A 13,541-nucleotide genomic window follows, 5' to 3' on the forward strand; every position below is an offset into this window, starting at 1 on the left:
AAGATTCAAGCATGCCTTCAGGCTACCCATTGATATTGGTGGGTGGAGTCTGCCTTAATCGATGACTCAGTAGATGCAGACTTTGTTAAGTCCTCCGAGTGTAAGCAAATTGTAAAGAAAACGATCCTTCAAATGAATAATAATCAGGTCCCAATTTGTGGGGACTGGGAGTTGGGAGGCCAGGTTGTAAGGCACCCATCTCCTCCATGATCGCTCTCAGACCTCGTAATAAACACCATTTGCTGACATACGTGTGTCAAAAGGGATTAACAAATGTGTTGAAAACAACTGATTGATTACAGCAGTTGTGTATCCTGACTGTAGCCCATGCGTAGCTATGGCTTGTCTAGCTTCTGTTAAAGTACATTAGTCAGTTCGGATTACCATAGTCATTGTTAACCTTCTCCATCTGTGACTACATTTCCCACAATACCTTTCCACCAGCTCAGCGGGACAGTTCCCTGTCCCTCCCACCTCCCGATCGCCCCATCGGGACTCAATTGAAATCTCCGTCCGAGGCCGCTGGAGCCGTTCCTGCCACTGCCGTGGGGGTGGCTGTTGCTGGGGCCGCTGTTGTCGGCAGTGCGTCGGTCGATGCCACTTGATAGGAGCCGTCGGTACTCGCGGGGGCCATGGGGGGTCGCGGGAGGCGTCGCCAGGAGAACTGCCGTAGGGTGGGGTGCCGTTGGGATGGGCGCCGCCGGGCTGAGGACTGCCGAGGTGAGCGCTGCCGGGGTGGTGGGGGCCACCATCGGGGCGGCCGGGGCTCGCGGTGGGGCGGGGGTGCAAAAATGCCGTGATCGCGAGCCTGCTCCAGGAGTTCTAGAGCAGAGTTCGCGCTGTCCGGCTCCCAAGCCCAAGCCATCGCTGGCGGTATCAGGAAGATGTTGATGAAGGGGATCGAAAATGCCGAGCCGCAGGTTTTGCCACCTTTTTTTTTTTTTTTTTTTTTTTTTAATGGGTTTCTCTGCTGGGCGCGGGTGGCTGTAGCGGTGTGTTAATAAACACGGTGTGCTTGCCAAGATGGCGGAGGAGGCGTCTCCTTTGTCTAATTCTTAATGCGTAGCGACCTCCATTTTGATTTCGCGTGCCTTATCAGTTCGATCAGGATTCGCTTCTGCTGCTATTGACGTGGCAGGAGCAGATTTTTCCGCGCAAAAGGATGGTAATAGAGAGCCGCGATTCGTGTAGAAGCAGTAGCGGGCAATTGACATTGAGGAGGATGCTGACAGAGCGGCAGACGATGTGCAAGGAGAGACGGGGGGGGGGCGGAGGGCGGGGAGTGCCTTCCGAGTCTCTCTTTCTCGTCTCAGTTAGAACCAAACGCCGCAGCAGCTGAATCGGGAGTAGACTGCTCTGCTTTTTTTGATTGCAATGTCCGTTGACGATCCGTCACATGGTGCTATAGCATAAATCTGCTTTTTTAAACATTTAGCACCTCATCCCACAGCTGGGCTGCAATTTCGTCCCACGCTTCAGAAGTAAAAGCTTATTGCCGTGGGGATGACTCTGGGCACAGGCTAATAGCCCTTTCACGATCCCAGAATTGCCAGTAATACCTCTCACGGAGAGGATAGGTGGAGAGCGTTTAGCACAGCCTCTTCTGTGGTGGCGTGCTTCCCCTTGCCCCTCCTCCGGTCGCTCACCGGGCCAGGGTGAGATTCACTTCCTTTTTGAGCGCGCTGCTAATTTTTCCAGCACCAGGGCAGTGCTGTTCGACCGGCTTTCCGTATCGCTCGGACATACCTCTGTGTGCTGAGTCGATCAGTAATGTAGTCCGAGGATCCCTTGTCCATGAGTTCAGGTTTCTTTGGGCGCCAGATGTAGACGACGGAGATTGGGAATCAATACGGCTGACCAATGTGATCGAGTATTGTTCCTTTATTGTTCCAGTGTTGCAGGCCTATGGTGCAGGCCTGAGGTGCATGCCTATGGAGTAGGCCTGTAGTGCAAGTATAGCACGGTAAAGTGTAGAAGAAACAGGAGACAGGAAAGGCAGAAGTGCGTAGCAAGGTGTCGTAGGGTTGGAAGGGTAAGGCCAAAAAGCCTCCTCCCTCCCCCCTGTAAAGTAAAGGGAAGGAAAAATTGAAGGGAAAGGAAAAAAAAACCACACAGCTGTATTAGCAAAGCAGTGGAGCTGTGTATTTACAAAGCAATGTAGGATATGCAGGGGAATATATACAAATTTACGATATTTACAATATATACAAAGATATACAACAGAGTAGCACAGAAATGAGAGTTCCCCCCTCTGCTGAAGGGGTTCCCCACCTCCTCTCTCCCCTCTCTCACCCCTTTCCCCAGAGCAGGTTAGAAAGAGAGAGAAAGAGAAAAAAGTTTAGAAGCTGTTGTGTTAATTGGAAAGCAGTTAATACAGGCCTTATCAGGTTTGTCAGTTTCAAGGCCAAAGCCTTGGCCGAAAGCCCAGGAGCTGCAAGCTGCTGCCCGAAGGAGAAGCGGAAGAAAGACTAAAGATAAAGTGCTGGAATGCCCAGTATACCCTCCTGCACTCCCAGTTCAGAAGGTGCTTCCTCCCACTCTACCAATGAAATTAGTTCAGATAGTTCTTTTCATTTACCAACTTCCGTCCACCATATTCCCTTTCTTAAGGGGACAGTGTCAACTGGTCGCACAAGACATCTGCTACAACTTATATAAACTCGGAGTGCCTCGTTGGCATAGCTCCATTGGTTCCCTATGAGTGACCACACATTGCACTATTACAGATTATTGGTCCAACTACTAATGACACAACGAGGTTGTTGATGCAGGTGCATGTCCTGTTGTCCCAAGATAACTGTCCATGTTTATAGCTACCAGTGTCTTGTTTTAGTTACATGCTGCAGGCACAGCACTGTTTTGCTCCACTGCTAGCTGACTCTGCATTTATGCTGAGCATGGCCTACCACCATGTCAGGCTCTAGGCCTGCACTGCCAGATTGCTCACACTGCTTGTCGCTGGCATTGCCACACCCATCTATCCCTACATTCCAGTCATGGGAATCATCCCACCAAGTTTCAGTAACAGCCACTATGTTGTGGCATCCCAGCAGCACAGTGGCACTTAACTCATCCTGTTTGTTGCCCAAGCTGCGCGCATTCGCATAGAAGCACTTCAGCTGGGCTGGCCCTGTCCTCCTCTTGTGCCAATTCCCCTCGGTTTCCACAGAATGTCCTGGTGGATCATTTGTGGCTTGCCTCAGGGCAGCAAGCTGAGAGCCATTACCAGCCCTCCTTCTCTCTACTGCTGGTGAGCTGCCCCTCTGTTTGTCACCGGCCAGCAGGAGACTATTAACCCCTTCCCCCTTCAAATGTAGTTTAAAGCCCTATCAATGAGCCCTGCCAATTCCTGCCCCAGGATTCTTTTCCCCCTCTGGGACAAGTGTGTCCCATAAGTTGTTTTCAGCTCTGGTGCCTTGAAAACCAATCCATGATTGTGGAACCCAAAGCCCTGTCGATGGCACCAGCCCCTGAGCCATGAATTGACCTGTTGGCCCTTCCTCAGTGTTTCCCCATCCATTGCTGACGTTAGAGGGATAGTAGAGAACATGACTTGAGCCCCTTTTTTTCTGTAGATCCTTATTCTGGCCCCATTCTGCTAGATGAGGAACTAGCATCTCGCTGTGGTTATGTCCTGTCAGAAGATGTATGGGGCAATCCTGTCTTCCGTGCATCAGTCCTTGGCTGTCATGTGGTCAATGAGGTAAGACCCAGTGATGGACTTGAAAACAGCACAGAGAGTACATGCTCTCCAAAAATCGACAAGACTGAGATATTATGTAGCATTCTTATGGTATGCTTTGAGAACTCAAAAAATAGTGAATTCAAGGAGTAGTGCTGGTGGTGTGTAGAAATGAATAGGCAATGGCTCTCTGTTATGAGGTTTGTTCAGTGTGACTGACATGGGATTTCCTCTCTCCATGAAATGACGCTTAACTTAATGCTGCTGACTAGCTGCCAGTTCTCAAGCATATCCTTGTAGCTGCTGATTTGCCAGAGAGTTTCTTGAAAGCCTCTCTGGAAAGAAGTAGGCATCTGCTTGAAAAAGCAACATTTGCAGTGTGATTCTGGCAGATCATTTCCTGGCTTAATTTGTGTGGTAATGTGGCTGTTAACACATGCCTAGGAACGTAGATCACACACATCTATTAGACCAAGATTTGTCTCACGTAACTTTAGCCATCTAAGAGATAATGTCTAGTCTAAACTAGTTGCTTGTGCTTCCACAATAGTCAATGGGGAGAAACAGGCATCGCTGGACTCACCCCTTCCTAAAATGTGTAAAAGTGCAGCTTGGATTTCTAATTTCTAAATGTTACCTGAATTGAAATGTACCTAGAAGCAGAACACATCAGAGTATTCAGTATTCCTAAGGTTGGAAGAGACCTCAAAGATCATCGAGTCCAACCTGTCATCACAGACCTCATGAATAGAGTAGGGAGAACAGATTGAAGGAGTTGGGGCTGTTCAGTCTGGAGAAGAGAAGGCTCCGAGGTGACCTAATTGTGGCCTTCCAGTATCTGAAGGGGAACTACAGGAAGGCTGGGGAAGGACTTCTCAGGATCTCAGGTAGTGATTGGACCAGGGGGAATGGAATGAAGCTGGAGGTGGGGAGATTCAGGCTGGATGTGAGGAGGAAGTTCTTCACCATGAGAGTGGTGAAGCCCTGGAATGGGTTGTCCAGGGAGGTGGTCGAGGCCCCGTCCCTGGAGGTGTTTAAGACCAGGCTGGATGAGGCTCTGGCCAGCCTGATCTAGTGTGGGGTGTCCCTGCCCATGGCGGGGGGGTTGGAACTGGATGATCCTTGTGGTCCCTTCCAACCCTGACTGATACTATGATACTATGACACTACTGCCTACTGCAGGCTTGAACTCAAGACCTTCCCATTAAGGGTCTGATGCGCTACCAACTGAGCCACCTGAGGGGGTTCTTAAAGGAAAGCCTACTGTTGCCCACGGCAGGATTCGAACCCATGATCTCAACACTCACAGTCTCATGTCCTACCAACTGAGCCACAGGCAGCTGACCTGTGGTAGAATCTCCTTGCTTGTCCATGTTTAGTCTGGTTGGTCCTGGAAGTCCCACAGAAAAAATAAGGAAAATCTTTATGGGCAGAAGTTAAGCTAAGGAGATTGGGGGTGGGGGGTGTGTAAATTTCTCTGAGAAGGTTTTGCCTTTTTCTGTAGAGAAAAAAAAAATTCCATGTCAGATAGAAGCACAATCCACGGCTACACATGTAGCTCCTGGAGAGTTTGAGGACCCAAAGGAGCTCTTATCTAAACTAGTCAAGAAAGACACCACAGAGTATTTGTATGTTAGATCTGAACTACCTACATCAAACTAAAACTCCAGGACTTTCTGTCCATGAAGAGGCACATAGCAGTCATGAATGGGAGGAACATGGCCCACATGCTATGTTATGTCAGATCTTCCCTTGACTATTCCGCTCCTTAACATTGCGGCAAGAATAGTGCTAAGATGTTATCTGAGGCAAAGGCTGTAAGTACTTGAGGCAATGTCTCTGGCTAAGAAAACCTGTACCCAAAAGGCACCTAAGACAGAGTGGTATATCAGAGGAACTGTCAGGACAGCTCTCAACCTGTTCTTATCATTATAAAACACTCTCTAAAACAGGACACTGGGCTGGATGATCCCATGCAGTCACCCCTGGGACATTTCACACTATCTTCTGAATTGCTTGTTTTATTTCCCAGGCAGATGAGCTGTTTTCACTGACTGTGCACATCAAGGTTTCTTCATTTTCAAATATGAGGGCAGCTGTTACCTACACCTACCCTATGTACTGCTCCTACTCTTCCTGGGCTTCAAGAGAAATTGTGTGTGAAGAAAACTACATGGAGGTAAAAGCTTTCCCACTGAAGGTCAAGTTACATCCAAGCTCCCTGCCAGGCATAACAACCTCCATAAACTCCTGTCAGAAGTTGATTTTATGCTATGTACCAGGCGTAATAGCAACCTGCTGATATTCAGCAGAGTGTAACTGTAGGTGCTTATTAGCAACACATTTACATGTCATAGCTGTTTTGAATGCAATGAAATTCAGTTAACTGTACAGATGATGTAAGTCAAGCCACTGCAATCAAATAAGCAGACAGGCAGGCCAACTTGTTTAGCCCATAAGAGTACCTTTCTGTTCTAAAGTGCTGCAGCAATTGTAAGAATGTCATCCTTATATTTGAAATAATAAAAACTAGATTTCACAGAGCTCCACTGCTGCTGCATCCCATACCTCACAGAACATCTGTGTAAGACAGAACCTGTCTTCCAACAGGTGCTATGATTTGTCTGTCCAGCCTGCTACCAGTACCTATACACCCATGTAGAAGCAAATCACTGGACAAAACAAACCTTTTGGTTTGCCCCATCCCTGGAAACATTTATTGGTCAGGTTGGATAGGGCTCTGAGAAAAGTGATCCAGTTAAACGTGTCCCTGCTTACTGAAGGGGAATCAGACTAGATAGAATAGAATAGAATAGAATAGAATAAACCAGGTTGGAAGAGACCTTCAAGATCATCACGTCCAACCTATCACCCAACACCACCTAATCAACTAACCCATGTAACCAAGCACCCTGTCAAGTCTCCTCCTGAACACCTCCAGTGACGACGACTCCACCACCTCCCCGGGCAGTCCATTCCAATGGGCAATCACTCTCTCTGTGTAAAACTTCCTCCTGACCATCAGCCTGAACTTCCCCTGGCGCAGCCTCAGACTGCGTCCTCTTGTTCTGGTGCTGGCTGCCTGGGAGAAGAGACCAACCTCTGCCTGTTTACAACCCCCCTTCAGGTAGTTGTAGAGAGCAATAAGGTCACCCCTGAGTCTCCTCCTCTCCAGGCTAAGCAGCCCCAGCTCCCTCAGTCTCTCCTCATAGGGCTTGTGTTCCAAACCCCTCACTAACTTCGTTGCCCTTCTCTGGACTCGTTTGAGCAAGTCAACATCCTTCCTAAACTGAGGGGCCCAGAACTGGACACAGTACTCGAGGTGTGGCCTAACCAGTGCTGTGTACAGGGGCAGAATGACCTCCCTGCTCCTGCTGGCCACACTGTTCTTAATGCAGGCCAGGATGCCATTGGCCCTCTTGGCTGCCTGGGCACACTGCAGGCTCATGTTCATCCTACCATCAACCAGCACCCCCAGGTCCCTCTCTGCCTGGCTGCTCTCAGCCACTCTGACCCCAGCCTGTAGCACTGCATGGGGTTGTTGTGGCCAATGTGCAGAACCCGGCACTTGGATGTGTTAAATCTCATGCCGTTGGACTCTGCCCATCTGTCCAGCCTGTCAAGGTCTCTCTGCAGAGCCTCTCAACCCGCTAGCAGATCAACTCCTGTCCCCAGCTTGGTGTCATCAGCAAATTTACTGATGATAGACTCAATGCCCTCATCCAGATCATCAATAAAGATGTTAAAGAGGATGGGGCCCAGCACTGATGCCTGGGGGACTCCACTACTGACTAGCCGCCAGCTGGATGTGACACCATTCACAACCACTCTCTGGGTTCGACCATCCAGCCAGTTCCTAACCCAGCTCAGAGTGCTGCTGTCCAAGCCATGGGCTGACAGCTTGGCCAGGAATTTGCTATGGGGGACGGAGTCAAAGGCCTTGCTGAGGTCCAGGTAAACTACATCCACAGGCCTCCCCACATCCACCAGGCGGGTCACCTGATCATAGAAGGAGATCAGGTTGGTCAGGCAGGACCTGCCCTTTCTAAATCCATGTTGGCTGAGCCTGATCCTTTGGCCATCCTCTAAGTGCTGTGTTAATGCACTCGGGATGACCTGTTCCATGATCTTGCCTGGCACTGAGGTCAGGCTGACAGGCCTATAATTCCCTGGCTCATCTAACCGGCCCTTCTTATGGATGGGCACCACGTTGGCCAGCTTCCAGTCTTCTGGGACATCTCCAGTGAGCCAGGACTGCTGAAAAATGATGGAGAGCGGCTTGGCCAGCTCCTCTGACAGCTCCCTCAGCACCCTAGGATGGATCCCATCTGGTCCCATGGACTTGTGGGGATCCAGGCGGCTGAGCAGATCACCAACTACCCCATTTTGGAACAGTGGAAAACTATGCTGCTCCCTGGCTCCTTCTGCCAGCTCTGCAGGCCAGCTGTCTGGAAGACATTCTGTCCTGCTAGTAAAAATTGAGGCAAAGAAGGTGTTAAGTATCTCTGCCTTTTCCTCATCCCTTATCACAACGTTCCCCTCCGTGTCCACCAAGGAGTGGAGGTTGTCTCTGCCCTTCCTCTTGCTATTAATGTATTTATAGAAGGACTTTTTGTTGTCCTTCACAGCAGAGGCCAGACTAAGCTCCAAATGCTCTTTTGCCTCCCTAATTTTCTTCCTGCAAGACCTAGCAACATCCTTAAATTTTTCACGGGTTGCCTCCCCTCTCTTCCAAAGGTGATACACCCTCTTTTTTTCCCTTAGTTCCATTAAAAGTTCTTTAACCATCCAGGCTGGCCGTCTGCCCCGGCGGCTCATCTTCCGGCACATTGGCACAGCCTGTCCCTGAGCCTTCAACAGTTCTTCCTTGAAGTAGGACCAGCTCTCCTGGACCCCTTTGTTTTTCAGGGCTTTATCCCAAGGAACCCTCTGAATTAGTTCCTTGAGTAGCCTGAAGTCCGCCCTCCGGAAATCCAGAGTGGAGGGCTTCTTGCTACCCCTCTTAGCTTGACCAAATAATGAGAATTAAATTATCTCGTGGTCACTGGCCCCTAAGCACCCTCCGACCACCACATCACCCACCAACCCTTCCCTATTGGTGAAGAGGAGGTCAAGCATAGCCTTACCCCTGGTAGGCTCTCGCAGCACCTGGGATAAGAAGCTGTCCTCCATGCATTCTAAGAACCTCCTAGATTGCCACTTCTCTGCTATGTTAAGATCCCAGCAGATATCAGGCAAGTTGAAGTCACCCATGAGAACAAGGTCAGGCGATCTTGAGACAGCCTTAAGCTGCCTATAGAATGACTCATCAACATCCTCCTCCTGGTCGGGTGGTCTATAACAGGCTCCAACCAGGATGTCAGCCCTGTTGGCCTTCCCTCTAATTCTTACCCAGAGGCACTCAACCCGATCGTCCCTAATCTCCGTCTCAATGGCATCTAGTGCCTCCCTGACGTACAGGGCCACCCCTCCACCCCTTCTTCCTTGCCTGTCTCTCCTGAAGAGCCTGTAGCCATCAATTGCAGCACTCCAATCATGTGAGTCGTCCCACCACGTCTCTGTGATGGCAACTACATCATAACTTTCCTGCTGCAGCAAGGCTTCCAGCTCCTCTTGTTTGTTGCCCATGCTTCGTGCATTAGTGTACATGCACTTCATCCGGGCTGCTGGTTTCACCTATGGCTCTGGCTTATCACCCCCAGACCCCAGCCTGGGGGGACTGGTTTCAACCCCTTCTCCCTTCGAAACTAGTTTAAAGCCCTGTCTATGAGACCTGCCAATTCCCTCCCCAGAATCTTTTTCCCTTTGAGGGATAGGCCATTCTCGTACACTCTGATCTTACCCCTCCTCTGGGACAGATGTGCTCCATCTGTTGCCAGCTGGCCTGGTGCAGCAGAAAGTTTTTCAAGATCAAAAAACCCAAAATTCTTTTGCCTGCACCAGCCTCTAAGCCACTTGTTGACTTCAGCTGCTGACCTGTTCCTTATGGTATTCCCACCTGCAACTAAGGGTATAGACGAAAAAATTATTTGTGCCCCTGATCCCTCAACCAGATCTCCCAGGGCCCTGAAGTCATCTTTGATAGCCCTGGGAGTTCTGGTTGCAACATCATCATTCCCTAACTGCATAACTATCAAGGGATAATAGTCAGAGGGCTGCACCATACCAGGCAGTCTTCTGGTAACATCTCCAACCATGGCTCCTGGAAGACAACAAACCTCCCTGTGAGTAGGGTCTGGCCAACATATGGGGCCCTCTGTTCCCCTCAGGAGGGAATCGCCAATAAGAATTACCCTCCTCTTTTTTTTAAGGGAGCAAGTCCTGATGCCGGGGGAAGGCTGTTTAAGCTTAGGCTGTTTCACCTTAGGTCGTTTCGCCTTAGGCTGTTTTGCCACAGGGAAAACCCCAGATGGCGTGCCCTCCGATATCAGAATCACCTCACCCTCAACCTCCAATGCCCCGTACTTGTTTTCCAAGGGCAGTGGGGGGGGTGAGGGGGGGCAAGGAGGTTTAACCTTGCATCTTTTGATAGGAACCTGCATCCATTCCCCTCTTCTTTTTGGATAATTGGCCTCTGCTGGGGGGGCCTGCAGAGCCTGGTTACTCAGGTTCGTCACCCTTCTGCAATTGCATACATCTCTAAATCTAGCAACCTTATCCTTCAGTCCAGCCACCAGGTTAAGCAGACAGTCGATCTGCTCACACCTAAAGCAGGAGCCGTCCCCTCTACCCTGCATCTCAAGTGCCAGGCTCCAGTACTGTCTGCAGCTAGATGCCTGCACACCTACCTCTCGCTTATGACACCTACCTATCTGCTTATATTCCCCCTCAGTCTGAGTCGAGACTGACTTTTTAAAGGAGTTATTGCGGCGAGTTACCACCATGGCTAGCCCTGCCCACGGAACCTACTGGAGAATGTTTGTTTTTTTTTAAAAAGTGTGGCTGCGCGCGCGTCCGAGCGAGAAGCCGGGCTGAAATGGAAGCTGCCGCGAGCTGCCGCGGGCTTTGAAACTGCCACGGCACGCAGGGACCCGAATGATCCCGAACACGTGGAGAATCGGTGAGAGCCGATTCCTGCCGAGCGCAGAGGCTGTGTGCGGGTCCTTCAGGTCATAAACAGCAGCAGTCCGTGCTTTTCCGAGGCTTCTGGTCTCGATGTGTGTCCCCGATGGAGCTCACCGCTGAAACAGATGTTCTTTAAAATGTTCTTTAAAATGTTCTTTAAAAGTCCCTTCCAACCCAAACCATTCTGTGATTCTATGATTCTATGAAACATCACTGTCTTTTGTACACACACTATAGGCAGGATGAAGAAAGAATGTTTCTTCTGTTAGGACTTGAGGCTCTGCAGTCACCTCTGGGTGTTGTAACACACTTAAACCATGCTGCAGATGTTTGAGGAAAACACCAACTCCAAAATCAGCATTCAGAACTTGCCTCATTCTGCAGTGCCTGCTGGCAGGACTTACACCATAGCATGAACATAAGGTACTGGGGTTCTTGCATTTTCAGGTGCCCAGCCTGCATGAGAAGAGGGAACCAGTCCTGTTAAAGCCAGCAGACTGCTTCCCTGTACCTCTGATGAAGAGACACAGTCTCTAGAGTGAGCTCTAGTTCATATCCTACACGATATGAAACAGGATTTTTTATTTATGTGTTTGTTCATAAACAAGAACACAAATTGTTCCCTCTGCTGTACATGCACCACCATAAATGCTATGGCTTTAACTCATTTTAAGACCACAGAAATTATTCCAATGAATGTACATTGCCAAACCCCCTCAAACACCAGAGAAGAAATCTGTTTCCTGTACTTCTAATAATGCCAATGATTTGTTTGTTCCCAAACAATCTCTTCTGTGTCCCCAGGTGTCAGTGAAAACTGATGTCGCTTCAGTTTCAAATGACTACACCGTAGCCTGGATGTCAGCACTGCCAGAGGTATGGAAATGAGTCTTTCTTAACAGTTCCTAGCCTGCATCTTCTTATCAGTCTCATGAGTCATTAAAAAAAAAAAAAATAAAAAAAAATATGGCAAATATGACATCAGGTACTGAAAAAACTCTCAAGTTTTCTTAGAGCTCTAGACTGAAAAAAGACATTTGGGTGGGAGAACAGAGCCATATGCGTGTTACATTAGTGAAACTGAGTTCAAAACAAACAAAAGTAGGTGGTTCTACACACAATGGGTAGTGAATCTGTCAAACTCCTTGCCAAAAGATGTTGTGGCTGCTAAAAACTTGCTTGATCGCAAGGAGAGTCTGTGTGACCATTTGAGGCTGTGCCTTTAAGAAAGGGACAGTGCTGGAACACTCTGGCTGAATGTTTTGGAATGGTAACGAAAACAATCAGATATTCTAAACAAATTTCATTGGTAGATTGGTAGAATGCAACTTTAAGTTTTAGTTCAGTTGGAATTTTTCTCAGTTTCTCTCTGTCCTGCTTTTCCAGCCTGTCTGTTTCTGAGCAGCTGGAGTTTGACCTTGGATACCAGATAAGCACTAATCCTGCATGCGCTTTGAGGCCTAACAAAATTTCATCCTTATTAATTACCTTTTCTCTCTCTCTAGCCCTTTTTGGGAAAAAAGGGACGTAGGGGGAGAGAGGGCAGTACAGGGGGGAACTCTCCTCTGTCCGGAGGAGGGAGTTTTGATCCTGTATTTTTCTTTGCTGTGTATTTCTGTATATATATTGTAAATACTGTATATTGTGTATATATATAACCTGCATTTCATTTTTGCTTGTAAATATATCATTCCTTTTGCTTCTCCGACTGAGCTAGCTGTGGGGGAGGGAGAGCTAGGCCTTCTCTCAACCCTCCACAGTCTGGAAAAGTTGACTGAAGAGAAATCCAATATTATATATAAAATACAAAGAAGCTACAGATAGCTTAGGACTCCCTGAGCTGAAAATTGTTTGAGGCTGGAAAATATTAGGAGGAAATAGATACACTTGTCCTATTTACTTCATGTCTTACTTGCTCCTTATGCACATTTTTCCTTTTGACTGTCCTCTGATACTGTTATCACTTCAGGAAACTCTGCTCTAGACCAGTACAAACATTCTTATTTTCTTATCTTTGACATAGTATGGCTACACAGTATAAAAGGTAGTCTGTCATTTGGCCTCAGGACTGCTCCAGCAACTGACAGACATGAAGGCAATCATTCTATTAACAGAACAGTTGGTTTATCCAAGAGGATTTGTTCAAGGTCACCAGTCTAAATTTCTTCCAGGGCTACTATAAGACTATCTCTAAAGATGCCTTAAAGAGCTATAGAATTCCTTGCCTTTTTATATAGATCAGGGGTATTTCTTACCTGGGGTGAACTAGCAGTGTCCAGTGTCACTCCAGTTACTTCAGCTTCTAACTGGAAAAGAAGTGCTACAATATCACAGTTCTTACGAGATTCTGGTAGACTTAAATCTGATGCCCTTCATATCTCTCTTGCAGACTCAAAATATTGCATACCAGCTATGGCAACTGATGTGTGTTTCTCCATCAGGGAGAAAGAGAATAACGGTAAGCGATGCAGCAAAGCTAGGCTACAGCTTCCATAATAGGCTGTATCAAGTGTACCTCTGGGCACCCTACCACAGCAACGAGTCTGACATCACGACGGTGAGTTGCTGCTCTCAGCCAGACACAAAACTGTGCTGTTTCCCCTGACTTTCTAGGACATCAGTTGTCTTTTTCTGTCTCCATTCTAACAGGTCAGTGGTGTATATATGAACATGGTCACTTCCACTTCCCTGTACAGGCAGTAGTGGCTGCTTTTGCTGATTGACACGACTGTTTCCTGTCCCGTTGGTAACGGTTTCTTCCTTGCTCACTAAAAATAACTGCCTAGGGAGCCAG

At 48.3% G+C, this 13,541-nt stretch overlaps 1 protein-coding gene across 4 annotated transcripts in view; it reads left to right on the forward strand.

Moving 5' to 3' along the window:
* Positions 1–475: 475 nt before the first annotated feature.
* Positions 476–13,541, forward strand: part of LOC137452677 (uncharacterized) — a 35,405-nt gene continuing 22,339 nt past the window's right edge. For 2 of the 4 annotated variants that reach the window (XM_068161307.1, XM_068161308.1), the window contains exons 1-6: positions 476–720; positions 3,576–3,703; positions 5,715–5,861; positions 11,552–11,623; positions 13,137–13,304; positions 13,397–13,493. In XM_068161307.1, coding sequence (XP_068017408.1) covers positions 633–720; positions 3,576–3,703; positions 5,715–5,861; positions 11,552–11,623; positions 13,137–13,304; positions 13,397–13,450 — 657 coding nt within the window. In that variant the 5' untranslated portion in view covers positions 476–632 and the 3' untranslated portion in view covers positions 13,451–13,493. The remainder of the gene's footprint in view (positions 721–3,575; positions 3,704–5,714; positions 5,862–11,551; positions 11,624–13,136; positions 13,305–13,396; positions 13,494–13,541) is intronic. The other 2 variants (XM_068161305.1, XM_068161306.1) reach the window with 2 other exon arrangements.

This window comes from Melanerpes formicivorus, unplaced genomic scaffold (genome assembly GCF_026170545.1).
Source record: "Melanerpes formicivorus ecotype bairdi unplaced genomic scaffold, bMelFor1.0.p_v2 SCAF_57, whole genome shotgun sequence".
Classification (NCBI taxonomy): Eukaryota; Metazoa; Chordata; class Aves; order Piciformes; family Picidae; genus Melanerpes; species Melanerpes formicivorus.